The sequence below is a fragment of the Amborella trichopoda genome, chromosome 3 (genome assembly GCF_054954075.1).
Source record: "Amborella trichopoda isolate Santa Cruz 75 chromosome 3, AtrichopodaSantaCruz75HAP2 v2.0, whole genome shotgun sequence".
Classification (NCBI taxonomy): domain Eukaryota; kingdom Viridiplantae; phylum Streptophyta; class Magnoliopsida; order Amborellales; family Amborellaceae; genus Amborella; species Amborella trichopoda.
Genome location: NC_142338.1, coordinates 43670282 through 43696760, shown reverse-complemented (window position 1 = coordinate 43696760; position 26479 = coordinate 43670282). Strand labels below are relative to the sequence as shown.

The 26479-nt window shown below is 36.9% G+C and overlaps 2 protein-coding genes across 2 annotated transcripts; one reads left to right on the top strand and one right to left on the bottom strand.

The window, feature by feature from the left end:
* Positions 1-5433: 5433 nt before the first annotated feature.
* Positions 5434-16558, top strand: SIGA (sigma factor A). Its single transcript, XM_006878597.4, has 10 exons — positions 5434-5805; positions 8625-9427; positions 10256-10454; positions 10579-10671; positions 13530-13658; positions 14469-14522; positions 14612-14689; positions 14781-14843; positions 15531-15643; positions 16214-16558. The coding sequence occupies exons 2-10, from the start codon at positions 8772-8774 to the stop codon at positions 16320-16322; spliced, it is 1494 nt and encodes a 497-aa protein (XP_006878659.1). The 5' UTR covers positions 5434-5805; positions 8625-8771; the 3' UTR covers positions 16323-16558.
* An 8056-nt stretch (positions 16559-24614) lies between these two features.
* Positions 24615-26222, bottom strand: LOC18422718 (S-adenosylmethionine decarboxylase proenzyme). Its single transcript, XM_006878595.4, has one exon. It carries the CDS (start codon positions 26041-26043, stop codon positions 24910-24912), a length of 1134 nt encoding a protein of 377 aa, XP_006878657.1. The 5' UTR covers positions 26044-26222; the 3' UTR covers positions 24615-24909.
* Positions 26223-26479: the final 257 nt, after the last annotated feature.

Below are 26479 nucleotides of genomic sequence, written 5' to 3'. Positions count from 1 at the left end.
CGACAATTAGGTTTCACAGGGACTACGTTGTCATTTATTATATATTTTTATCCGTAGGTTCAATTCAAGCGATTCTTGGACAGTTGGAAAGCTCTTAGGCTCTACTTCAAGTTGGGATAGGATTTGGGTAGATTTAGGTTAATTAAATTGTGTCTACTAGGATAATGTGGTTTTAAGGGTTCAGAAAACCATAGATTTGCCAAATTTAAAATAGGGTATCTATAGAGAGAAACTGTTACGTGCCTAATATGTAGCTAATTTTCTTTAATGATAAGTATGATAAATAAGGCAGGCATGGGTATGTATATCTCATGTAGAGTTGTGTTGGAGTAGTTAATACAATCGTGTATATCGGGTTGATGGAGTCTTTGGGTAGATTTATATGAGTAGTTAATAGAAGCTGATATTTTGGCTATGTTTTTGGGTTTATCGGGTAGATTACATGGGTAATTAGTAGAAATTGATCTTTTGGCTATTTTCTTGTAATCAACGTCACTTGAGTATTTAATGAGAAGTAATCTTGCAGGAGGGGAAGCTTTTGAATCCCAACCAACACTTGTATGTTAACAAAGCCAAGTTTTCTCCATTAAACCAGAGGCCAGGTTTCTTCCATTAAACCTATTTTACTCACTACTCATTAGTTGTTATTATTTTCTATTGCATTAGTAAGATATGTACGTCAAAGAACAAGAAGAACTCTTCTTAGTACGTACAATTGTGGCATCAAAGCAAAGACATTGATCAACGAGGGGAGAAGTTGGAAGATGATATGAGCCCTCTCAATGTTAGATAACAACAGATAATGAACAAACTTAACGAGTTGTTCAAAAATATTCGTTCACGTCCAGCTAATAGTGAACCTGAAGTAAGGGAGAACTCAAGGGCTCCACTCTAGAACCATGGAGTACAACCTGGGAACACCAATGGAAACCGTCAAAATGGATTGCAGCAATCCTTTGCTCCAAAGCTTGTCAAACTCGATTTTCCCCGCTTTAATAGTAAAGAAGACACGACGAGTTGGACTTGTAAGGTGGAGCAATTTTTTCAGTTCCATCAAACACCAAAGGAAGAACATGTGGCTCTTGCGTCCTTCCATTTGGAGGGTGACGCTCAGCTGTAATACCAACTATTAAAATAAGAAGGAGGCAAAATGACCGGATGTTTTGTGACGGGTTGTAAGCTAGGTACAGTCTCACAAAATTCCAAGATTTATTTGGAGAGTTAGCTAAGTTGCAACAAATTGGAACTATTCCAGACTACCAAACTTAATTTGAATGGTTACTCACTAAGGTGGGGTATCTTCCTCCTAATCTCCGAGTCAGCTGTTTCATTAGCGGATTAAGGGACAACATCAAGGCAGACGTGTTAGCAGGGCGGTCTACGACCTTATCAGCAGCTTTCGGACTTGCCCGTTTGTACGAGGCCCACAATTTCTCGCAGCGGCGAGATGTTCCAATGTCCGATGCGAAGGAGTCCATCACAACCAGCAAGGAGGCAACCAACATCGGTCCTATGCTTCCAGTTAGACAGATGACACATGTTGAATTGCAAGAGAGACGTACAAAAGGGTTGTGCTATAATTTTAACGAGAAATTTGTGACGGGGCATCGATGTAAGAAGTTGTTTTTAATTGAAGCCTATTATGAAGAAGAAGATAACATCGTTGCAACATACCAGCAATTTCCATATTTTGGTCTTGAGGACAAGACCGAATTTTAAGGAGGGAGGAGATGTTACGTGCCTAACATGTAGCTCATCTTCTTTAATAATAATCATGGTAAATATGACAGGCATGATTATGTATATATCATGTAGAGTTGAGTAGGAGTAGTTAATAAATTCGTGTGTATCCGGTTGATCAAGTCTTTGGGTAGATTTACATGAATAGTTAATAAAAGCGGATATTTTGGCTATTTTCTTGTAATCAACGTGGCTTGAGTACGACCGAGTCTTTAGGTAGATTACATGAGTAGTTAATAGAACCTGATATTTTGGCCATTTTTTTGGGTTTATCAGATAGATTACATGAGTAGTTAGTAGAAACTGATCTTTTGGTTATTTTTTTATAATCAACGTAGCTTGAGTATTTAATGAGAAGTAATATTTCGGGAGGGGAAGCTTTTAAACCCCAACCAACACTTGTGTGTTAAGGAGGCCAGGTTTCCTCCATTAAACCAGAGGTCATGTTTCCTCTATTAAACCTAGTTTACTTACTACTCATTAGCTGATCTTGTTTTTTGCTGCATTAGCAAGATATGTACGTTGAAGAACAAGAAGAACTCTCGTCACTATGTGCCAAAAACACAACAATAGCCTAGTTCTTATGGACGGTAGCTAGAGAAAGAAAATGAGGCAGAGAGAGAAATGCAACAATGGCCATGGGCCAAAGCCCATCATGCAAACAAAGAGAAGAAGAAAAAGAGGAATGGGAGAGCTCTTGGAGGTTTTTATGCAGACCTTTTGAGTTTCTATTGTAAGGTTATAGGAGAGATATAGGTTACGGGAGAGAGAGATGATTAGGGGGGAGAGAGTGTGAGAGAGAAGGGTTGAGAGAGATAAGAGTTGAGAGAAATTCACGATGTTTGGAGAGAGAGGCTTGTTGGTTTTGGGGATAGCAGATAGTTGTCTGGTATTTTAAACACCGGACATTTGTTTTGCTTTGCACGATATAAACTCCACATATCCGATGTTCACATTACCAGACAGGGGTAACTTGGAAAGAAAAAAAACCCCATGAGGGGGGGTTTCACCTGTAATTTGGGACACACGTGATCCCATTTTGTAATTGACCCCCTCCAATATGGTCCATACGTAAATGTCTCATATTTTTATGAGGGAAGCATCCCCTCTAATAATGGCAAGGTGTTTTTTGAACCAGTTTATACTGCCTTTCTTCTTTTTCGCTCAAAAGAAAGGCAATCTCTAATGCTCCATAATTTTTTGTTGCTCATGTATAATTGGTTAATTAAATTGATTTTGGTATTTTCTTTCTCATGGTATCTTGAGGATTAATATGTTTAGGATATGTTGTGCGCACTAGTTTCTATCGGTTGAAAAAATATTATCTTCAAATAACATCCTAAACGTGCCTCAAAACTAACACCATCTCTTTTTTTTCCTTTTCTACCAATAATGCACTATGGTTATCTCACTTGCCTTTGGAGGGACACTTTTTTTCTTTGTCCGTTTCACCAACTTCCGAAGTTAACATCATCATCCATGGTCTATTCCAATTATTTGGAGTCGGCTAGATTATGTTCCTACATTATTCTCTATCAAAGGCCATACCCACTTCCAAAGTCCAACATATAAAATTTCAATTGTCAACCGATTTACCCTATGCTTAAAACACATCACATACAAATTGCGTGTAAAGCATAGGGTCAATGAGACCATTCACCTTTGGTACATGATGTTCACAATTGCTTACAACCATCCAATGTGAAATCTGATAGCTTGGGTGTGTCACAAGTTCGAAAAAATTTCTTTTAAACTTTCAGCTTAGTCAAAGAAATAAATGCAGCCAACCAATTTCACATCTAATGGTCAAGATTAATTGTAACCACCTTGTACTAAAGGTAAATGGTCTCATTATATACTCTCCTTCAATTTCACACTTAGTCATTTATACATTTGCACAAATTCATGCGAAGTCCTGGGGAATTCTTCTCTTGCAGAATTAGATTGCAAATGCTGGATCCTACTCAAGACTGTATCAACAGTTGGTTAGATATAAAATAGATGAATACACACACAAATCAAGCTCAAAAAATGAAGATTCAACACAAAATGGCTATGTCCTTGGCAAGTCCAAATATGCTATCAATCAAAATCCATGCCCTTTTCAAGAGATATATCTCTTTGACAAAATCAGTATTAATTTTGCCTTCTAAACTCAACCTGCCAACTAATTTTCCGCCAATCAATCATCCTCATTCTTTCCGTTATTAGAAGAGAACATTGAGAGCAACTAAAAACTTTTCCCTAAATGGAAAGTTAACCACCCAAAATCCCATGAAAATGTTGCCTTAATGTAGGAGGCTATATCTCTCTATCCAAAATGTATCTCTCAATTGAGATCCTTTTTTGTATGACTCCAAAGGGGGAACCTTCAAAGGATAAGGATCATGATCGATATACAAAGCTTACTAGGGTTTAGTCCTAGGAAACCCTCTTTATTTTTACTAAAAACTACAATAATTTCAAGTGCAATTGTTTTATGGGGACTAATATGCGATCCGAAGGTATAAAGCATCCATCTTAAAGATGGATGCAAATAGGTGGTCTATTTAAAAACAATTGAAACTAATGGTCCAAATGTTTTTTTAATATTTTTTTTTTTTTCAAAATTTATTTCTTTTTTCATATTCATGATCTCCATGTTAGATATTGCATGTCCCATTACAAATTAAGTCCAAAAATCCATCTCAAAAATAAATTTTTAAAAAGTGACTCATTTCTACATGGACTCATAGAAACTGTTAACCACCCAAAATCTGACAAAAAAGTTGCCTTAATGTAAGAGTCTATATCTCTATCCAAAGCGTATCTCTCAATTGGAGATCCTTCTTTCTCTGACTCCAAAGGGAAAACCTTCAAGGGATAAAGATCACGATCGATCCCTTTATGCAAATCTCACTGGGGTTTAGTTCTGAGAATCTTTATTTTCACTACAAACTACAATAATTTTAATATTTATAAACATAAGGGTGATAAATTGAGCAATCATAAAAAATTTCAAATCAAATTTTCATAGAAGAGCTTAAGTAACATCTCGGTTAGGGGTGGCAACGGGTCGGGCATGGGTTGGGTTAGGCTGGGCCTAGACTCAGATATGAATGTATTCGGATCTAGGTTTTGTACCTGGACCCAATCCGTTGGATCAAAAAGTTGGACCCATACCCATATCTGTCGGGTCCATTGCCACCCTCACTATAAGGTTTTTTTTTTTTTTTTGCTATTTCTTTACTATCATCAACCTAAATTATTAGCAACAAGGTCACAACCTGCCAATAGATTTCAAACCATATTATTTTTCATTTAATGATGATTATGAATTGCAAACTATCTTATTTTCCATTTAATAACTAAAAATAATTATGAATTTTTATTGCATACGATATTTAATATACCCAAATGAATAGGACTTAAGTATTTTATTTCCAACCGGTTATGGGTACTGAACCCGAATAGCATTCGGGTTTAGGTTTTGGACTTGGACCCAACCCGCCAAGCCCAAACGTTGGACCCATACCTAGACCTGTTCGGGTATACCTGGGTCCGGGTCCATTGCTACTCCTACTCTTGCTTCAAATAGGGCTGGAAATGGAGGCTCAGCCAGGCTGAACAACCGCCAAATGCGGCGACAAAAAGGATGTTGTCAGCCACGAACTGATGACGGGTAAAAAGGTATTGAACTACCCTTTAGATATTGCCCTAAGAAACAAGGGTATTTTGGTGGCACTATGTTTAGTATCCTCCGCCAAAATTTGATGTCATCAGATAAAATGAAGCTGGCGGCCTCTGCACCACTCGAACGCTTTGGGAATATCTCCTCAACCAATGGCCTCCCTCCAATCCCATATCTCACTCTCTCTCTCTCTAGCTTCTTATTCCTCTAACTTCTCTCTTCGTCTTTCTTTCTCTCTCTTCGCCATCTCTCTCCCATTACCGTCCTCTCTCTCTCTCTTTTTACTCACAATTCCCTTTGCTTTTCCTTTTCTCTCTCCTCTCTCTAAATCATTTAAAACTGCACTGCCCATTGCTCCCTTATTTTCGCCAGGAGCACCACCTCTTACTGTTCAGGTGCGCCATTAACGCCCCTTCTGATACTATTCAATTTGAAGCAATTTTTTTTATCTATGATATTGGGTTTTCATGATTCATCTGTAAACAAATCCTGATAAGGTGTTTTAGCTTGCCATTTCGATGAATTTTAATTGTAATGTATTTGCCTTTGGTATTTGTTGCAATTCGAGTTTAGCTTTAGTATTTGTAGCAATTCATGTTGTTGTGAGATGATCTGAATGATATTCAATATTGCATCGGAAATTTATTGGGATGATGTATATGAGAAATTGAAAATAAGTTTCTCTTGAAAAGAGTGTGACTGTATGAGAAAAGGGCTTATATAGTGTTACTTTGTAGTGAAATGATACTGTAAAGTTTTTTTGTTTATAGACTTCATGCTTTGTGGAGTGCTGATCATTGTGTATTGCTGGCTTTTGGGTCCTTAACCAAGTGCAAAAACTACAGTGTTGAATTTGAGCATAGAGCTCGTACTTCTCTGTAGGAATGAACACGAGGTTCACGCCCAGGCTTAAGGATCGAACTTCGAAATTGGAACACAGGATTCCAAATAGGGCGAAAAACTCGTAAATATCCAAACTTGTTTTGAATCTTTGGTTTAACAATGGGCCCAGAGGCACTAGATGCTCTTACTGTCTTTGAGGTATTAAGTACTCCGAACCAAGATTATACCCCCAAGGAGACACCTAACCTAAGCTCAGGGTGGCACTGTGAACATTCTTCTTTGAGTTGCATGCTTAATGGAAGCCCCTAGAAAGAACAGTCACCCAACTGAACTGGCTTTTAAATTCACTTGCTTGAGTTTGTTTTTTATTCGGAAACAAAGGGAACGAATTTGAGTGAGAATTTTGGAAGAAATTGGCTGCTGCAAAAATTCGTAGATTATCAGCTAATCGTAAAGAGAAAACCACAAGTTATCAACTTACTGCAGTGAAAATTAGCTTTATTATGGTTCGAAACAGTGCATATTTTTAGAGGTCTCTAAAGCTAAAAGTTGAATTCTATTGGCTGCAAAAACAGTGGCAGCACATGGAAAAATCATGCCACGTGGCAAGAGGTCTGGGCAGTGAAGAGAGTGAAAACCTTAACCATGGTGAAAGTTCAGGAGCTCCTTATAAAGCCAGTGAGAAGTTGTGACTGTGGGGAAATGGTTGGGTAAGCGGCTTAACTGCAGTGAAAGAGTACATCAGCAAAAGGAAATGTCCAAAGCCTCGCCTCAACCACAGGGACAGCCTGCTTGGCTGGCCAGCCACTCGCACTCCCTCGCGTGTGTCGTAAGTACGCACAACATGAAAGCACCTAAAACCCCCTTCCCACTTATAAACCCATTGACACTCTTGTCTCTAAGCACTGTGGCTTTAGCCATACTTTTCCTTAGCCTAGAAAGAAACCCAAATAAAGGGAAAAATCCCATAGTTGTTTTCAAACACCCTTAAAATACTAAGATATATACCAATAAAACATGGCCATTGTGATAGTAATGCGAAATTATGATACGCTTCAACCAAAATGCATTATATGATCTTTTTGATTTGTATCGAAGAATAATATCATTTTAATTGGTGGCAAATGTCACTTAATTTGAATTAGCAAACTGGTTCCCCCAGGAAATTTTTGCCGTTGGAGCCAATCATTTGGATAAAATTGAATTGCATTATGTGATCATTTCTTCTGCAAACCTGAATTTTGTGTTATTTATTTATTTATTTTTATCTGTTGAAATCACTTATTTTAGTGGCATAAGTTGAGAATGTGGGAATCACTCTTATCTGGCCAAACTTTCGGTCAAAGATATTTTGATTTGTATCTCCTGTAGCAGCAATTATATATCTTTCGTAATTTGTTTTACCCCTTAACACTATTTGAATTAATTCATTGTAGCAATTATGTGTTCAATCAAAGGCTGTAGGGATTAATAATATTAGGTTAGACTTTGAATTTAATCACAATACTCAATTGTGTAACTTGCACTTAAGTATAGTTTTTTCATGAACATGATTTATGTTGACATAATTTAAACAAATTCCCATTAGCATTTGCTCATTAAGTTGAAGGCTGTAGGGTCAATTCATTGAATGTAAGTAACTTTGTCAGTGGGAACCACATATGTCCATCTTTTGTATCTCTTCATGGTCTGGGGACAAGTTTTTGAGGTTTTACATGACTTGCTTTTTATAATTTGAGTCCCGAGTGGTTGACTTTCAATACTTTTTCTTTGTGTAATCGTTTGTGAACTCATTGGGCCTATCCAGCTTATCCAGCAAAACCGAATGAGAAACAAACCGTAAAATTTAAAACTCCCCACTCCGTGGAAATGAACTCCTTGTATCAGAATTCATAAGTAAAAAAAAAAAACTGTGGTTTTTTCAAATTCTCCAAAGGATAGTGATTTACTTCTTCTTCTTTTTTGAGAAAAGTACCAGGGGTAAGAACTAGAAATTCAAAAAAAAAAAATTAAAAAATTCTGGAAGACAGTGATTTAGTAATGATTACCCTAGCAATATTAGTTTGTTCAAGCTATCGTAACAGTTTACGAGGATCAAGCTGCATGTCTTGTGGTGTGGAAACAGTTATCATTCGTAGGTTAGATTGTATCTATCATAGTAAGGTAATAGTCAGCTCCGTATTAGTGGACTTTCTCACTGTTCATTTATGTTCCTCATGGTGAATTAGTTCTAGTACAATAGAAAAGTTTTTCATGAAATCACTTGGAAAGTATTAAGCCTTCTTCCAGTAATCATGAAGAACTATCTTTGTTTGGCATGTTTTCCTCTTATGTATGTGTTGTTTAACTCTCTTTTACATTTTCTCTCCAGGCTTTGTATTCTAGTGATTACAGTGTCAAAGAAGCACTCCCTAAGTTCTCTAGTTGGTAGGCAGTCTCTTAACAGTTCACACAAGGGGGCATGTTTCTAGATGCACATGCTTTTTAATGGTTGTTAAGTTCTCCAGTAAACCACATAATGGCTACTGCTGCGGTAATAGGAATCAGCACAGGGAAGAGGCTTCTAAGGTCTTCCTTCTTGGCATCTGATATAGAAAGGGTCATCCCCATCTATGATTTTGGGGCAACACAGTTTCCAGCAGTTTCACATAAAAGTTTTATAGTTTCAAAAAAGTCACCTGGGTTTGGACCCAATTCTCCGTCTAATAGACAGACCCAATACATAAATGCTATAAAGGAACATGTGAACGCACCTTCTTCTTCTTCTTCTTCTTCAACTACAGAGGCAAACCCCGACTTCGAATCTTCTCTAGAGGCTCTAATTTTGTTGCAGAAGTCTATGCTGGAGAAACAGTGGAACCTTTCTTTTGATCAAGCAGGAACATCAACTGATTTATGTGAAGAAAGTTGCAAAAAGTTGGGAGTAATCAGTTCAGGCGCATCTGCTCGGCAGAGGAGAAATAGTTTGAGGAGGCCGTTAAATCAGAGGGCTGGCACTGTTTTGGTGCGTAGAAAAAAACAAGCCACACCAATTGTGAGCCCGGAATTGCTTCAGGGTCACTTTAGAGGTTATGTGAAAGGCATTTCTAATGATAGTTTGCTTTCTCATGCCGAAGTCGTGCACTTATCATGGAAGATTAGAGCCGGCCTTTCTTTGGAGGAGCACAAATCAAGGTAAATTTGTGTTTTGCTGTGAAGGATAGGGTACTTGTCCTATACTTTATTGCCAGTATTCCAGTTTTGTTTTACTGATTGAGTTTACTATTATTAGAGCAATTGAATAAAAGCCAACATTTGAACTAGAATAGCCTGGGAAGTGATTGGGAGAAGTTTTACTAAACTAAAATTGAATATGTAAACCCTTAATCCTTAGGGATCATAATCGTCAATTGGGATTATGGATGATGATGGATAGATAGTGAGAGCAACCATTGGGATCATGTCCTGTTCTTGTGGGTCCCACTCTTTCTCTCTCCATCACATCCATCATTTCATATACTGGTGATACCCAATGGATTATGATTACTTTCCTGTGATTGGAGATTTCATCTTTGAGCATCATGGAACACGACATTTTGTGCCTGCAACTATTTTTTGGGAAATCCATATACATGGATGCATGAGGTTGAACAAGACATATGGACGTAGAATCAGGTCATACCATGATTTTTCATATCATGTTGTCATGTTATAGAGATGCAAAATTTATTTTGTAAAGTGCATAGCATCACGGGACCAATTAGACTTTGAGAAAAGAATACAAGATTGAACATAAACATCTTCTTGTATTCCTTGAGGAATTTCCCCCCTGGACATTAGTCATTGCACCATTCTGCATACCCTTAGTGCCTCTTCAGGTGCATTAACGCAACAAATTCTTTGCTCGAGGATGGTAAATTTCAATTGAAGGATTGTCATGGATTAAAATAGTCTATTCATAACGTATCCCTTAATTTAATATTTACAAAGAAATATGAATTTTGAAACATTTAATCATTTCAGGTTGAAGGAGAAACTAGGGTTTGATCCCTCTGATGAGCTGCTGGCTTCTTCTTTGAAAATATCTCGCTCTGAATTGCATTCAAAATTGATTGAATGTTCTTTGGCGAAAGAGAAGCTAGCAATGAGCAATATTCGTCTTGTGATGTCTATTGCTCAGAAATACGATAACATGGGGATTGAAATGGCTGATCTGATTCAGGTAATCTCTTTTTCAATAATTTTGACATCTTTGTGAGCATTAAGTCATAATTTAGAGTATGTTTGTATCCTTGGTGCTAATGTATGAAAGATTTCGTAACGTGCAATGTTTCTGACTAATGCAGGGTGGTTTGATTGGATTATTACGTGGTATTGAGAAATTTGACTCCTCAAAGGGCTTTAAGATTTCAACGTATGTATATTGGTGGATACGCCAGGTAAGAGCTCGTATCTTTTTGTCACATATGCCTTAATCGTATATGGTACCTGCGGTCTCAAATCTCTTGGCCAAAGTCATGTTTCTTTTTTCCCATTTTGAGTAATCTCTAAGGAAAATATTACATTTTTTTCTTCTATTTGGATTTGGACATTCTCTTGGAAATTTGACCTTTCTCAAGCATCTACAAAGATCTGAGTGAATAACAGGGAACTCCAATAACTAACATGCATATGCCTCATACCTAAGGAGAATAAGTTTTTAGCAGCAATCTTGCTTTTGAAAAATATCTTCTTATTCTTGTTCCATTTTTCCTTGAGACACATCAGTAAGTTCAATAATATTATGAAGTGATATATATATTCCCAAAAGGTTGAAAAGTTAATATTATATCAGCTCACTTCTCTCAAGAATTAGCCGAAGTTCAAATTTCATTTAGGTGAATAATGTTGTGGAGCAAATTTATCTATTTTCTTACATCCTTAGAGTGACATGCAAACTGCATGATATCTCCCATTTCAGTGGACTATTTTTCTAGACTATTTACCAAGCACCTCCAATGTTGTGGAGCAAGCACCACCAATCTTAGCCTATTGAGAAATTTTTATTTTCCAGAGCTTAAGCAAAAGTCTTTCTTTCTTTCTTCAAAAATGTTGATATTTATGGGAATTTACAAAGAATAAACACTGTTTTGAAGAAAATAAAATGCAAATGATTTATGTTTTTGTTTTTGTTTATTTTTTGTATGTTAGACACTTCCAGTGTTTAATATTTCATGTAGAAAGGTAATGGTAATTTGGTTATGTTTATGAAGTTTGACATGGTTAGGTTCAACAGCAGCTGATCATTTTTGATAGTAGGTGAGAAGTATGACTGTCACTGACTTTGAATCCTAAAGAGATTTTATAGGGTTCATAGTAGCTGAGAATTATGACCGCTACTGACTTTGAATCCTTAATAAAAACTATAGGGAAATATTGAGCCATATCGAACAATCTAATGTGATACAAGAAAAACGTGAACTAACTGCAAGAAGAATTTAATTGGGAAAATATCCCCGTACTCTTTTTTTTTAACTTCTATATCTCATGATACCCAAGAATTGAAAATATTACTTGTAAGCAAAAGGTGTCCATCTTTTCTATCTTACAACCCCCTAGATCCCTTTGACCACAAATTTTTGACCCAAACAATTGAAAAAATGACAACCTATCCTTCTTCTCTGTATTTCGAACCACCCACTCTCTCTCTCATCACAATCTCTCTGTCAAAATTCTATTTCTTTCTCTTCAGTGATAATGGCAGTGGGGCCGCCAGCCGTGGCTTCTTTCCCCCACCCGCTGCAGCCCCCTCATTGGTGACTGCCGCAGCCATGTGCCTTCCTCTTCTCCTAGCTGCCGGCACCCATGTGCTCTTCACGTGGGTGGCGCAATCGAACCCTGGGCTCTTGCAACAATTCCTGCACCTCCTGTGCAAGCAATCCTTCTTAGCCTGATTCCCGCAATCCTGGCATGTGGTTGTTCCTCCCACTGTGTTCCCAGAGCTCTCTCCACCACGCCGTTCCGGTCCCTGGGAGTGAGAGTGTTCAGGCACCAGCTGATGGCAATAGGAGGGCCCACCAGCAGGGCCGGAGGAGGCAGAGGTGGGGTCATGGAAGGGGGAGTTGATGAGAACCATGGGAATGTCCTGGAGAAGGGGGATGCTGCCGTAGTTGAGGAGGCGCAACCAGCTGCTACCAGCAGCAGACGGGGCAGAAGCTGAGCTGCCACTAAAGCCAAGGCAGAGTTCACCAGCCACGGCAGAGCACAGATCAAAGGGGGGGCTGCTACCGGCGCCCCAGTCTGGCACCCCCTCACCAGGCCTCCTCGGCACCGTCCCTCCCCTCACTTGATTTTCTCTCCCTTTTGTCCCATCTCTATGAGTCTGAACCCTTTCTTTCTCTCTCCTCCCAAGGTGGGGGTGGGGTTCTTCTAATCAATCTATAAGTTAGGTTCCCAAGTCCCCATCCAATCTTCCTTTCTCTCACCTCTTTTCTCTATGCCTGACTACCTCAGTTTCTTCTGGCCGGGGCGGGGGCTGCAACTTGGATCTCTCTCTGCCTCCCCTCTTCCCTTCTCTGAACCCCTCTGAGCCCCGGTCCACAACAAACCGCCCCTAACCCCCCAACCCTCTATCGATTCGTCCTCTCTCTCTGTACCTTTTCTCTCTCTACAAACTGCCACATTTAATTTTGTTACTGCCCCCACTGCCATTATCACTGAAGAGAAATGGAATTCTGCCCCATTTAATTTTGTTACTGCCCCAACTGCCATTATCACTGAAGAGAAATGGAATGTAACAGAGAGAGAGACCGTGATGAGAGAAAGAGAGTGGTTCCAAATACTCACGTTAACGGAGAAGAAGGATAGGTTGTCATTTTTTCAATTCTTTGGGTAAAAACTTTGTGGACAAAGGGATCCAGGGGGTTGTAAGATAGAAAAGTTGGTCATCTTTGACTTACAAGTAATATTTTCAATTCTTGGGTATCATGAGATGTAGAAGTTAAAAATAGAGGGTAAGGGGATATTTTCCCAATTTAATTATCATTTAAACTATAGTCATTCGACTGCGAAACCTTAAGGATGGTTTTCTGTTGTAAATAGTTAAATATCTCATGCTTCAAAACACTAATACCCTGAAATTTTATGTTCCAAAACACTAATACCCTGAAATTTTATGCTCAAAAACACTAATACCTTGTTATTTTAATGTACTTAACTCATTGCCCTTCTGCATAGTTGCATGCGTAATATATTCTCAGTAGGTCATATTCCATCTTAATCATATATTTATGGTGCCTTTATCTTTCTCTTATTTCAGGGAGTTTCAAGAGCAATGGTTGAGAACTCAAGGACACTAAGATTGCCTACACATTTACACGAAAGACTAAGTTTAATTCGAAATGCGAAGATTAGACTTAAAGAACAAGGGCTCACACCTTCCATACATGTGAGTTAGAAGTCTAGACACTGGGGTTTTTCTAATTTATATTGTATCTGTTTGAAGGTTTTGCCATCTTTTGTTCATGCAGATGGAATCTAATTACACTATGAAAGTGCACATGCCTCTTGTTCTCATCGAATTTGGTTCTATATATTCCCTTTTTCTTGTTCCTCCCGTGCACGCAGTATTTTCAGAATTCAAGCATGTGTTACTTGATTTCATAAGTAAAGAATTTGTCATCTGCCAAATACAACATATTTGAGGATAATATTAAACTTTATCAAATTTTGAATGTTGGTGAAAATATTTCCATTCAAGAAAAGGAAATGGAAGAAAATTTTCTGGAAAATCTTGAATTTGTCAAATTTCAGGTTCTAGTGGGTTTAAATGTAGGAAAAAGAGTCCCAATTGGTACCCTTCTTAGAAATGTCTATCTTTGTTTTTTTTAATGATATAGTTTGTTTAATTTCAAACTGTCATCAGACCAATTTCTGTTGACAAACGATTTAAAGACCTTAGATGAATTTGGGGTTTTCCTTTTTTCTTTTTGTGGTTGAGATAATTGTAGGCATTAACCACATAAATTACTGTCCACTGAAGGCTGACAGCCTGACACTCTTAGGCCTGAAATATCATGCCATCCCAGTTACTTATCAGTAATTTTAACTTTCCATTTGTGTGGCTCTACATCAGTCTACTCTTAGATTCTGAGTGTAATAATTTTGAAGATTTTGGGTTGGGGCTGGCTTACTATTATGAATGTCATATTGATGATATTAAGTCTTTACAATGTGAGTTTGTTTCCATGAAATGCAGAGGATAGCAAAAAGCTTGAACATGTCAAAGAAGAAAGTTAAAAATGCAACTGAGGTATCAAGATATTAAGCCATCCATTTGTTTTAGCTGCATTTTGTGTTTTAGGTTTATTCTTTTCTTACTTGTAAAAAATCTTTATGCAGGCAATGACAAAGGTATTTTCATTGGATCGAGAAGCCTTCCCTACACTGAATGGTCTTCCTGGGGAGACTCTACACAGTGTACGTTCAAAACCCTGCTTGTGAATAGCAGAAGATAAGTTGTGGGTATCCTACTCTGGTATTTCTAATTTTAGACTCTTTTGATTTGCAGTATATTGCTGACAACAATCTCATGAACAACCCATGGCATGGAGTAGATGAATGGTTGCTGAAGGTAAAGTACTGATCTTTCTTCCGAATTTCTTCCCCCCCCCCCCCCCCCCCCCCCGTTCCCTCCCCACCCCCCTCTTTCTTTCTTCCTCTCTTTTCCTTGCCCCACCCCCTACTCGTCCCCTGTCATGCACACCTGCATTATGTTACCCTTTGCTCCTTTGAAATATGGTTTGCAATATAGGGCAATGGCATTTCTTCTCAAACTTTAACATTTGGTGAAGGTATCCTATGGAGTGAAGGTTATAGGGGTACAATGAATAAATATTACATAATTGCTTGCATGAACTTCTTTTAGTCTCGAATTATCGAAAAGAGAATGGAACTATTTTCATCTTGGGGACTGTTTACAATAAGCCCTTTTATTTCTTGATTGACCCCTCATCTTGATATCCCTCATTCTTTAATGACATACTGCAACTCTAGCAAAATCAACTTGAACTAGCATTCCCAATTTTTTGAAGTAAAAATCAAGGAAAGACTAAACTGTTAAAGCAACTAGGGTTGAGGTATTTCATCATTACTTGTTGTTTTAAATATAGTTCTTAAGCTTCAAGTAATATCTCAGATAGTTTTGAGTAATCATTTTTTAAAAGCTTTAGGTTTCTTCCTTAGGCCAAATATGAAAATCATCTGACGCTTCCATTAATGCCTTAAACTTGATATGGGACAGTGTTTTTTATTTTGGCAGGCAGAAGTTAACAAGCTTATAAGTTCAACCCTAGCTGAACGGGAACAAGATATTATACGGCTTTACTATGGACTGGACAAAGAATGCCACACATGGGAGGATATCAGTAGAAAGTGAGTAACATTGAGTGTTTAATTATATGGTTACTGAACTTATTGCTATTATAGGGGTTTGCTACCTTCCTTATTCATTGAGTACAGTTTGTAAACCCCTTGAAGAAATTGGATGATGTTACACCACCCTCATCTGCAGATCATTTTTGGGCAGGTGTCGTTTACGTCCAAAAACCTTGGAGTTTTACAGACCTCACTTAATGATTAGTATATTAGTTAATCTTAAACACACTCACAGGCACAAAATCCGTGCAAGCATGTTTGTGCATCTGTACACCAATAATAGTCGAATTTGTATCTCTAACTCTCTCTTTCCTGTTCTTCTTAAAAATCACTGAATGGATAGTATTTTATTTAATCACACATATGTAGCTGATTTTTGTACATCTCACTTTTCTTCCAATTATTTTCCATATATGACCAGGAAAAATACACTGTCATCTCTAAAAAGTCACCTCCATATCCTTGAAAATCTTCATCAATTATTTCTTCCGACTCATTATCTCTGTAATTTTTTTTCGAAATAAACAACAGGTGAATCTGATTAAATTACTTGCTTTCTTAATTCAGAATTGGGTTATCTAGAGAAAGAGTTAGACAAGTTGGTCTTGTTGCACTGGAGAAATTGAAGAATGCAGCAAGGAACAAGAGGTTAGAGGCAATGCTGGTGAAACATTGAATTGGTTTGTTTCTGTATCTAATTGGCCATCCATTTATGGTTGTATATATATGACATCAATCTCGTTGTAAGGAGTTTGATACGACAAACACATAAGATCCCAAAAGCTACACCTAGGACCTCTCTCCTTGTAACAGAAATCGTATCCCCAGGTGTTAGCGTCAGATATTTGAGAAGCTGCTATTGTCTAGCAAAAACACTGAGAAGTTGTATAAAATGGAAATTTTTGTGTACAATAGGAAATAAATTTATTTTTATTTTCTTTTTCCCCATTAATTCTTTATGTGGATTAAGATCTTAATGAGAGCTCAGAATAGAGTGCAAAACCACGACTTTGGGAGGGGATTTGGCCCATGCCCAAGCCTGAGTAACTCTGGTCAAGTTTGAGTTGCTTGGTCCAAGTCAGGCCAAGCAAAAAAGTGTTAAAAAAATAAATACAAAAAAATCCAAAAAAATAGGAAAAATATGTTGAAGGCATAAGTAAACAAAGACACATTTAAATGCGATTAACAAGTGGTGAAAAAATGTATTTTGAAAAAATCAATTTGTGATGGGGGTATTTTAGAGATAATATAAAAAGAAGGGAAAATGTAAAAATAAATACTCATGATCACAACAATTTTCCAATCTTTTTCAAAATGATAGAAAATATATACAAAAAAACTATATTACAAATAAAATTATTATTTTTAAAAAAAATTATAATTTTTTTTAAGATCCCAAGTCAGACCACCAAGGGATACTTGGACTCTGAGTTACTCGGGTGAGTCCTTGGTTTGCCCTGGCTCAAAGGGAGAGATGAATAAATTGCAGGCACATTTGCAGTTGGCAAGCAGTCTACGTGCAATGAATTGCAGCTTTCATAACACTTGCATGCGTGAATGTGTTTTTCAGAGACGAAATTGCAGCTTTTGTTGAGGGAGTGTCCATGCATGTGTGTTGCAGCTTTCACATGGAGAGAGAGTGGATGGTCTATGAATGTTGGGATTGATGCAAAATCACCACCCTGGTGTCTCGTGAGGGGTTTATGGTTAAATAAAAAAATGATTTTTATGGCAACCATCTGGTGTTTAGGGTATGTTAAGGGAAATTTACTTCAAATTGAACCTTGGGTGCGTCTATCACCACCTTCCACGAGCCCTTTTACATTTTCATTTTTTAGGGGAAGTTATCAAAAAGGTCCTAACAGATGAGCTATTTGATATGTCCTCTATGTTTAAATTTAATTTCAAAATGCTCATCGATAGATGCATCCATGAATTATAATAGTTGATATTTTAGGTGTGGTGTGTTAAATATTTTTTTTAATAAATCCATTTGAGCTGAAATTTCAGGAAGACATGTACAAGAAAAATAGAAAGGGAAAATATCTCGATACCTCTATTTTTATGTTTCATTTCACAATAGGCCTAAGGTTTTAAAAGATATATTTAGGTATAAAAATTGTAGATTTTATTTTTTCTAATCCCCTGAGCTAATTTAAACCTGTTTTTTTAGGTCAAACAAATCTAAAAGATATGCCTTTTCTAAAAGCCATCATCTCAAATTTCTAGAGAGACAGTGAGAAGCGCTTCATGGAGTTGAGAAGTTATCAAGAGGGGAGAGAGAGACGTATTTGGAAAAACACGGGATGAGAGAGAAAGTGAGAGACACACGAATAGATAAAGAGAGAAGTTTATGGTATATAAGTGAAAAGAGAGAAATGATTGGGTTTAAAAAGAGTATGTCTTTCTCACATTTGTTTAGGTTAAAAAATAGGTTTAAAGTGGCCACGGGGTTAGAAGATGACTTTTGAAACTTTGGGTTTATCAATAAATAAAACTTAAAAATAGGGGATATTAAGATATTTTACCTATATATAATACTAAAAGAGTAAAAAACTATGTATAAATTACACGCATCATTTCCTTGGTGTAACATTTTTATTTGGTAAAATATCTCCATATCCCCTATTTTTAAATTTCATTTCTTGATAAACCTATGGGTATGGAGATATTTTCCTTTTATATATATATATATATATATAGAGAGAGAAAATAATCCACTATTCAAAACCCTAGGAAATGCAAAATAAATGTTAGACTTATAAAAAAAAAAATGTTTGCCATAACTTGTTCATTAAGCAATGATTTATATGCAATTATCACTATAGGATAAATAATATTTTATCTTAAAAGTTTTCCTAAAATATAAAATGCTTCATTTATAGGTGAAAATTATAAAGAAGGTTGGTCAATCTGCTTTCTTTATTGTTTATAGAATTGTTCATCAGTCATCGTGGACATCTTTAGACCAAGGGGCAAGTTTGAAAAAAATAAAAAAGGCAGGTTGATCGATCTTTATAATTTCTTTATGGAGCATTTCGTATTTTAGAAAAAATAGAAAAAATAGAAAAAAGAAAAAAAAAGGGTGCATATATAAATCACTCCAAGATATACAAAAAACATTGACTTTTTGATAAATACATCCATTACAATCCGTTCTATCATTAATCCTAATATTTTGATAGACAATTAACTATAGACCAACTCTATACATAAACATGCGCATGTGAAGAGAGTCCCTGACTGCTTAGAATGCGTGTGTGAAGAGGGTTTGTGGTTGCTTAGAACTCTATACATAAAACATACCTTGTGATTTGGATTTGTAAAAAAGTAAATTGAAATTCAAATACGATGTGAGGTCATGACTGTCAGATCTGCCCAAATGTGAGATGTCAATTCTTCTCATCAAGTTGCACCTAATAAAAATATTAAAAAAATAATTTGAAAAAATAAATTGACCAAAATACCTATATTTTGGTCAATTTATTTTTTCAAATTAATTTTTTGATACTTTTATTAGATTCTTTTTTTTAAAAATAATACATACTCAAAATTTTAAGTGATTTAAATTTATAAAAAATTAAAATAAAAATACAAAATGCAATTGTGACCATTAGAATTTGAACCATTGAGCTAACATTGTAGATGTTAGCTAGTGGGCTAACCTAAACTTTTTGGATGGTTTAAAGTTTGTCACAAAATTTATTTATTTATTAACTTTGAACACCCCCCCCCCCCCCTTGGGGCCCAAAAAAAAAAAAAAAAAAAACCGAAAATTGATACCACATTACAAATTCTTTTTTTTATACCATATCACAAACTCCATAAAAAAATTTTTAAAAAATATTTTTTGTGCGTCTACCCCTTAGAAAAAATGCTACTAATTTTTAATGAAATTACCCTTCTCTAAAGCACATTTTCCTTTGTTTTTTTTTACTCTTTTGAAGCCGGTCTAACACAATATGTGCAAACCGACTTGTCGCTATTGAAGTCAGTCATTGTACTGGACTTCCTTCATTCTTCAATCTTTATTATGAAGCTGGTCGAGCATAATGTGTGTCGTATTGGGTTCAATTGGGCAAGCTAGTCCGACACACATTGAGCCAATCGGCTATTGTTATAATGAAGCCGATTTGGCACATTAACTAGTTGTGGACCGGCTCCCAACTCCTATTAAATCCGGTTTAACACACATCGTGCCATTGATGCACTGCCTTGGACAAAAAAAAAAAACCAAAAAAAGAAAAATATTTTAAAGAAGGAAAAAGTTTATATAAGGGCAAGGCTCTAAACAATCAAATTTAGGCGCATCTCAAAAAATTCAGTAGAAGAGGTTGTTTCAATGTCCAAATATCCTTAAATCGATCATCTGGACATCAAGATTTATGAACATCATAAAAAATGGATTTCAAGTGTTGGAAGTAGTGCAAGTTGTAATAAATTTTTAGGAAAGTCAATTTTCAAGATTTTTAAATATTCCTAGATCTACTTGATCTACAATATTTTTGAAATTCTAAATTTTATAATTAGATGTAAAAATAAATTTATAGGCCATTACAAAGACTTTCAGTACTGAAATATCTTTCGAGCCTGGCTTCGATTATTTCGGGCCTCAGATTTGTACAAACCACACCGAGAGTTATTTTCATTAAAGAAATAAACTTTTTACTTGGTGGGGTCAATGCGAAAGGGGTTAGTGCCGTGATTGTTTTGTTTTGTGTGCGTGATATCATTCTTGATATCCAGATTTGGCATTTTGTACAATATATGTAGATCAATTAAATTCAAATTAAAAGCTTATGAATTCAAATTGCATAAAGAATAATATCAACAACTTCTTAATTTAATATTTCACAATATGTTTTATAAAGAATGACGCTTTTTGAGTCCATATGCACAAAATATTATAAATATGGCAATAATTATACCCATCAAAAAATATATACATATATAATAATTATAGTAATATATTCATAAAAATCTTCACAATAATATGCATGGGCAGTTATCCATACATTAAAGAGCGCATGCGTTATAAGAGTCTCATTAGACTTTCATGCATTAAAGGCATGGCATACCTGAACATATGCATGACTTTAATAATTAGGAAATGTTCATATAGAGCTGATGCTCAAAATAATCAAATTAGAGTCTACTTCAAAACTTTCACTAGAAGGGGTTGTTTTGATGTCCAAATATCATCAAATTGATCATCTCGACATCAAAACGCATGAGAAAAAATGGATTTCAAGTTTTGAAAATAGTGTATTTTATAATACATTTTTGAACTGTCAATTTTCAAAATTTTCAAGTTTTTATAGATTTGTCTATCTACACTATTTTTGAAGCTTTAAAATTTATAAATAAAGATTAAAATATATTTTAAGGCTATCACAAAGATTTCCAGTATTGAAACCACATTTTTCGATACTATTTGAAGGTAGGTTCTAATTTGATTGTTTAGAGCCTAAGCTCTATACAAACTGCACCCTTAATAATACCTTCTCATTGCTCATTACTTTTTGTTTATAATAAATGAATCATTAAGTATTTATAGCATTTGACTTAGTGGATACAATTCATAAATATAAGTAACATATATACTATAAGGAAAAGTCACCTATGCGTCAGTGGTTGTAAGAGCTCACTGATTCACTAACGTTCATCTCTAAGTTGGACATTGTAAGAAACCCATGGCGTTAAAATGAAAATAGACAGTGTAGAATTTTTTTTTAAAAATTACATTTTAAATATAGAAAATTTTGTTTAACTTTCATATTCATGATCATCTTAATCTATATCATGAATTGTTAGAATTATGGATTAAAAAATCCATTTTTAAAATAAGTTTAAGGAGTCCTGCATATGTATCACTCATATGAACCCCATCCGTACTATAATTATGGATAGTTCAAATGGATGGCGCGGCAAATATTAATCTCAAAATGATTGTTTACAAAGAGGCGATTTATCTTTTATACATGGAGATCACAATTATTTTTGTCCGTTAAATTTCAAAATGAGTGTTGTAAGAGTGTCATTGAATAGACGCAAAGTTCAAAAATAAAAATTCTCAGACTTCGTGATTCAGCTAATGAGTGAGAATAATTTTGACCTCTATGTACAAAAAATAAATGATCTATTTGTAGGCAATCCCCGATTTTAATGGCATCTCAAATGATCATGGGTTCCAATCCCTCAAATGTACGACTTTCAATATAAAATCAAATAAGCAAGTGTCTAAAAATTCAACAGATTATCTAATATATTAACACATGGTGTTAGGATGAAAACTTAGGCAACACATACAAATTAAAGGTGTCCACATATCTACAGTGTTGCCACAATTGACATGCGATACCAGAGACGAAAGGCATCTGGGTAACACTGGTTATACGAAGGCCGTTGATAGCCACTAATTGGGTTTTGGCCTTGTCACTAAAATTCAATAAACTTTCCGGATAAACTTTTAAAGCACCACACCCATGTGGTTGGCGTGGTGGCCACCACTTGACCAAAGAGAAGTTCATATAAGACTGCAATTTTATTTGTAAAAATAATATAACATTAATTTGTAATGTCTATTTTATTTGAACGGTATAAATTTGATATTATTTTAAATGATATTATTTTTTAATGTTATTTTCAAAAACGTATTAAATCTATACTATCTAACTAAAATAGTGCAAAACATCGAAACATAACATTGAAACCGGCTCTGCCATGGCCAACTCTACTTCCTATAAAGATGGCTATGACCCGGCCTTACTCCTTGCAAGACCACACAAGCCCCGCTCTGCTTGGCCCCAACTTGACCCTACTCCCTATAGCGCCGGCCCGGGTCTGATCTGGCTAAAGAGGCCCTAGCCTAAGCCTACTAGCTTTAGCCCTTGCATGGGCCCACACTGTTCCGGCCCTCAATGTGGCCCAAGCACTAGTTTTTTAGGGCCAAGCCACCCTTGGTTGCCGTGTTTTACTGTAACCCTTGACCACTTTGTAGAAATGGTTACCAGCTAATGTTTTACTGTAACCTTCGACCACTTTGTAGAAATGGTTGCCAGCTTATACCCACCGCATCCCTTGACCATTATGAAGGTTGCAATCATATTAGGCTGGTAATGGGTTGGGCCAGCCCTGGCCCTGGCCCTAGCCCCACCCCGATCTCAGGTCCAAACCTGGTCCGACAGCTTGTGCCAAGGAAAGCTGGGCCTGAAACAGAGGAAAAAAGAAGGAGAAAAAGGGAAATAAAGAACTAAACATGGCTGGGTTGAAACAGCCCTTATGCCTTGGCCCAGACCCGGTTCTACTCTCTAGTTGTGGTGGCTCGGCCCCAGCCCAGCCAGCCCTCAGGCCACCATTTGTGGCTCAACGCCTAGTTTTATGGGGCCGGGCCCGGTCCTCAGCCCATTGCCAACCCTATACCATATACCAACCGTTGCACTCCTTGACCAATACTACAAATCAATGATTTAAAAATCGGCGAGTCAAACCGGACTCGCCCGGTTCGACTCGAAAATTGGTACAATCCGTGCCGGTTCTAGCATAAAACCGGGAACTGCTTGGTTTTAGATCAAAACCGTTGGTTCTCACCCAGTTCCGTCCCGGTTTTAGCTTCAAAAGCACCTTCACATGTGTGTATGCGTCACGCGTGCGACACTCACCACTCCCACACATGAGTACGTGTGACGCGAGCAGTACACACTCCCACACGCGCACACACACTCCCACACGTGCCACACACACATACACGCGTGCACATGTGCACCGGTTCAGGCCTCAAAAACACTTTCACACGTATGTATGCGTCACACGTGCGACACACACCACTCCCACATGTGCCACACGTGCGACACACACCACTCCCACATGCGCCACACGTGCAACACGCACATGCACGGATGCCTTAGTGTTTTCACACTTGCTTTTATCTTCCAATTACATAGTTATTTATATAGCATATTTGAATATACAGCTTTCGATGTAGAATAATTCCCAAACATCATTAAATGAAAACATAATGTAAATATATGTTGTTAATAAGCAATTGAAATATATATGTTAAGGAGGCATATTTTATTAATTTTTATATTGATAACAAAATTTTTTATTTTATTTATTAACTTTTACATTATAAATTATGTAATGTACTATTTTTCTTGCAGTTGTCAATAATACATTTTAAAATATATAATATTATAAAATATTTTTAATTTGTTATTATTTATCTAATAAAATAATTATAAAATATAAACTAATAATTATAATTTCAATATATAATATTATAATTAATTAAATTGTAATAATTTTGGATTATAGTTAGTTACGCTGTAATAATTAGCTTTTTTTAACGGATTAAGGTTTTTCGCCAAAAATGAGATTTTAATGGCCATTCTTTCATTAATTAAATCTACTCTTTATTATAATTCATGTATAATTATATATTTATCTATAATAATTCTATTATTTTTCTTTTATGTGATACAAATTTAACACTTAAGTTTATACAGAAAAAAAACATCTCAATATTCACAAATTGATAAAAAAAATAAAAGTTAATAATGTAGTACCCTTATTTCTTATTAAATTCTTAAAAAAAAAACACTCATAATACATTTTAATAATTTTTTCAAATTTTTTTGAAACTTTAATCCGACCGATTCAACCAATTTTCGATTCAGATCGCCGATTCATCGATCCAGATCGATTTTTAAAGTGCCCGAACTGTATCACCGATCATCCTTTTAAAAGGATTGCTACAAACAATGTATTACCCCGAGACAAGGAAGGCCCCGGGCCACTTCCATTGTCTCAATCACAAGCCACTTCCATTGTCTCAATCACAAACAGATGGATCCTTTCAACGAATCTAACCTTTACCGCGCACGCAAATTTTGTTCTCTCCCCACCACTCAATCCAACGTGCAATGAATGAAGTACACAACACTACATTAGAAGAGTCAATACAAAATTTGTTCACAATACACAAAAAAATATATAAGCAAATATTCAACTGCACATCACATCTTTAACTACAGGACCTCGAGCATGTCAAAAGAAACCCATAATAAGCACCATATTACAACCCCACAATACTAGGAGAGACCCAAAGGGACCACACACAATAAACCAGAATAAACCCTAAACATACCAACATAGACTCACGGCCATTATTCCATAAATGCCTATATATCAATATGCTTATTCATAAGTGTTCCTCTCAGTAACCTAAAGGACAGCAGGCCATTCCTCTACAGTCACAAACCCTAAAGCCCCTCACAACCACCACAGTTTACTATTGTCCTCACCTCCTCACTCGTGAAATCACCTTCGTCCAGGCCCCAACACCCAAACACCGATCTAGGAGAGCAACTATCCATCAAAGAGAAGCTTTGATAAGCAAGCTTGCCTTCACCATTCAATCCCTGATCCACCACTCTCTCGCAACAATAACCTGGCATCGCATCCAATGCTCCACCCCAAGAGTACGCACCACCCCTCCAGCATGCACCACCCGAATAGTGCACAACAATTGTAAAGTCTTTTGGCAAAAAGCACCGAAGGACCCTCTCCACCAGTTCACCGAGGTTAACCTTCTCAGTATCAAGCCCAGCCACCTCAAAGCTTGCATAGCTGAACCCTTCCTCAGGGGTCACATGAATAGTGGAGAAAGCTGAGTCTTTAATCCCATTCATAGAGTACCCACATGGGTCAAACTCATAATCACATATTTCAAATTCAGGAAGAATGTTAGATATGCCGGAATGCTTAGTCATTGTGGAGGCTGAGCTCCCATTGTTCTTGTAGAACACTGAGGCGCACTCTCGGTCGAGCCCAGTCATACACATCTCGAGTGTAAAAACAGGGGGTTGGCCCTCGGTATGTTGTGCCATTGCCGTGTATACATGCCAGTTTTGGTTGGGCGTTTTTGGGTCCCCAATAACATAGGCCTCGCTTTTGAGCATGTTTCCAAAGAAGCTTTCAAGGGTGGACACCTCTTCAGTGAAGCTACGATGGGGCACTGGTTGGACCCCAGCGAATATGAAGGAGCCTCGAGAGTATTTGACAAAGATCGGTTCGAGAGAAAGAGAGGCGGCATGCTTTAATATTGGAGAGATTGAAAGAAGCAGCTTGGTGGTGCCACAAGTTTTGAGGATGATTTTTTGGGGGTACACAAAGAGGCTGGACTCAGAGAGAACATATGAGTCCAAAAGTGGGTTTGAGAGGTTGCTCACAATGGTGCACTCAGCTGGAGCCAAAATTTCATCAAGGTGGGGACGGGTTAGGGCTCGAAGGCCGAGGCCTTGGGGGTCAGCAAAGATAGGAGGCTCCGAAAACACAATCTCGAGGCGCTTTTCATAGCCCTCAAAACCAATTGGGGATTGGCTTGCGAGGGCCATTGTGGCTGGGGTCTTTTATTGGAGGAGAAAGGGCAGGCGTTTGAGAGAGAGAGAGAGAGAGGTACAGTTGGGGAGTCCTTTTTTGCTTATTATTTAAATAAAAGGAAAATGACAGTAGCAGATTGTGTTCCTACTCCACAGTAGATGCTTGAAGAGTATCAGGATGGCTTCCGTGCGCACTGCATATAAAAAACAGGAAACAATATCAGTAAATTGCTTTGTTGGTTGAGAGAGAGAGAGAGAGAGGGACAGGGAGAAGGGGGGGGGAGTCAGGGGTTGAATGATTGAGAGTAACATCAAAATAGAAGAATTGTGAATGTGTGTGGGCAGCAAAGAAGTGAATGGTGAGTCTATGTTTGTGTCTTTGTGCTTTTGGGGAGGGGGGAGAAGAGAGAGAGAGATGGCCCTACGTTGGAGTAAGCAGCTGAGCGGAATT

Excerpts from the sequence above, each read along its gene's own strand:
- SIGA (XM_006878597.4), top strand. The coding sequence starts at position 8,772 with ATGGCTACTGCTGCGGTAATAGGAATCAGCACAGGGAAGAGGCTTCTA. Across the intron at positions 14,690-14,780 it reads CTGGGGAGACTCTACACAGT|TATATTGCTGACAACAATCT; the intron begins GTACGTTCAAAA and ends TTTGATTTGCAG. Across the intron at positions 14,844-15,530 it reads TAGATGAATGGTTGCTGAAG|GCAGAAGTTAACAAGCTTAT; the intron begins GTAAAGTACTGA and ends TTATTTTGGCAG.
- LOC18422718 (XM_006878595.4), bottom strand. The coding sequence starts at position 26,043 with ATGGCCCTCGCAAGCCAATCCCCAATTGGTTTTGAGGGCTATGAAAAG.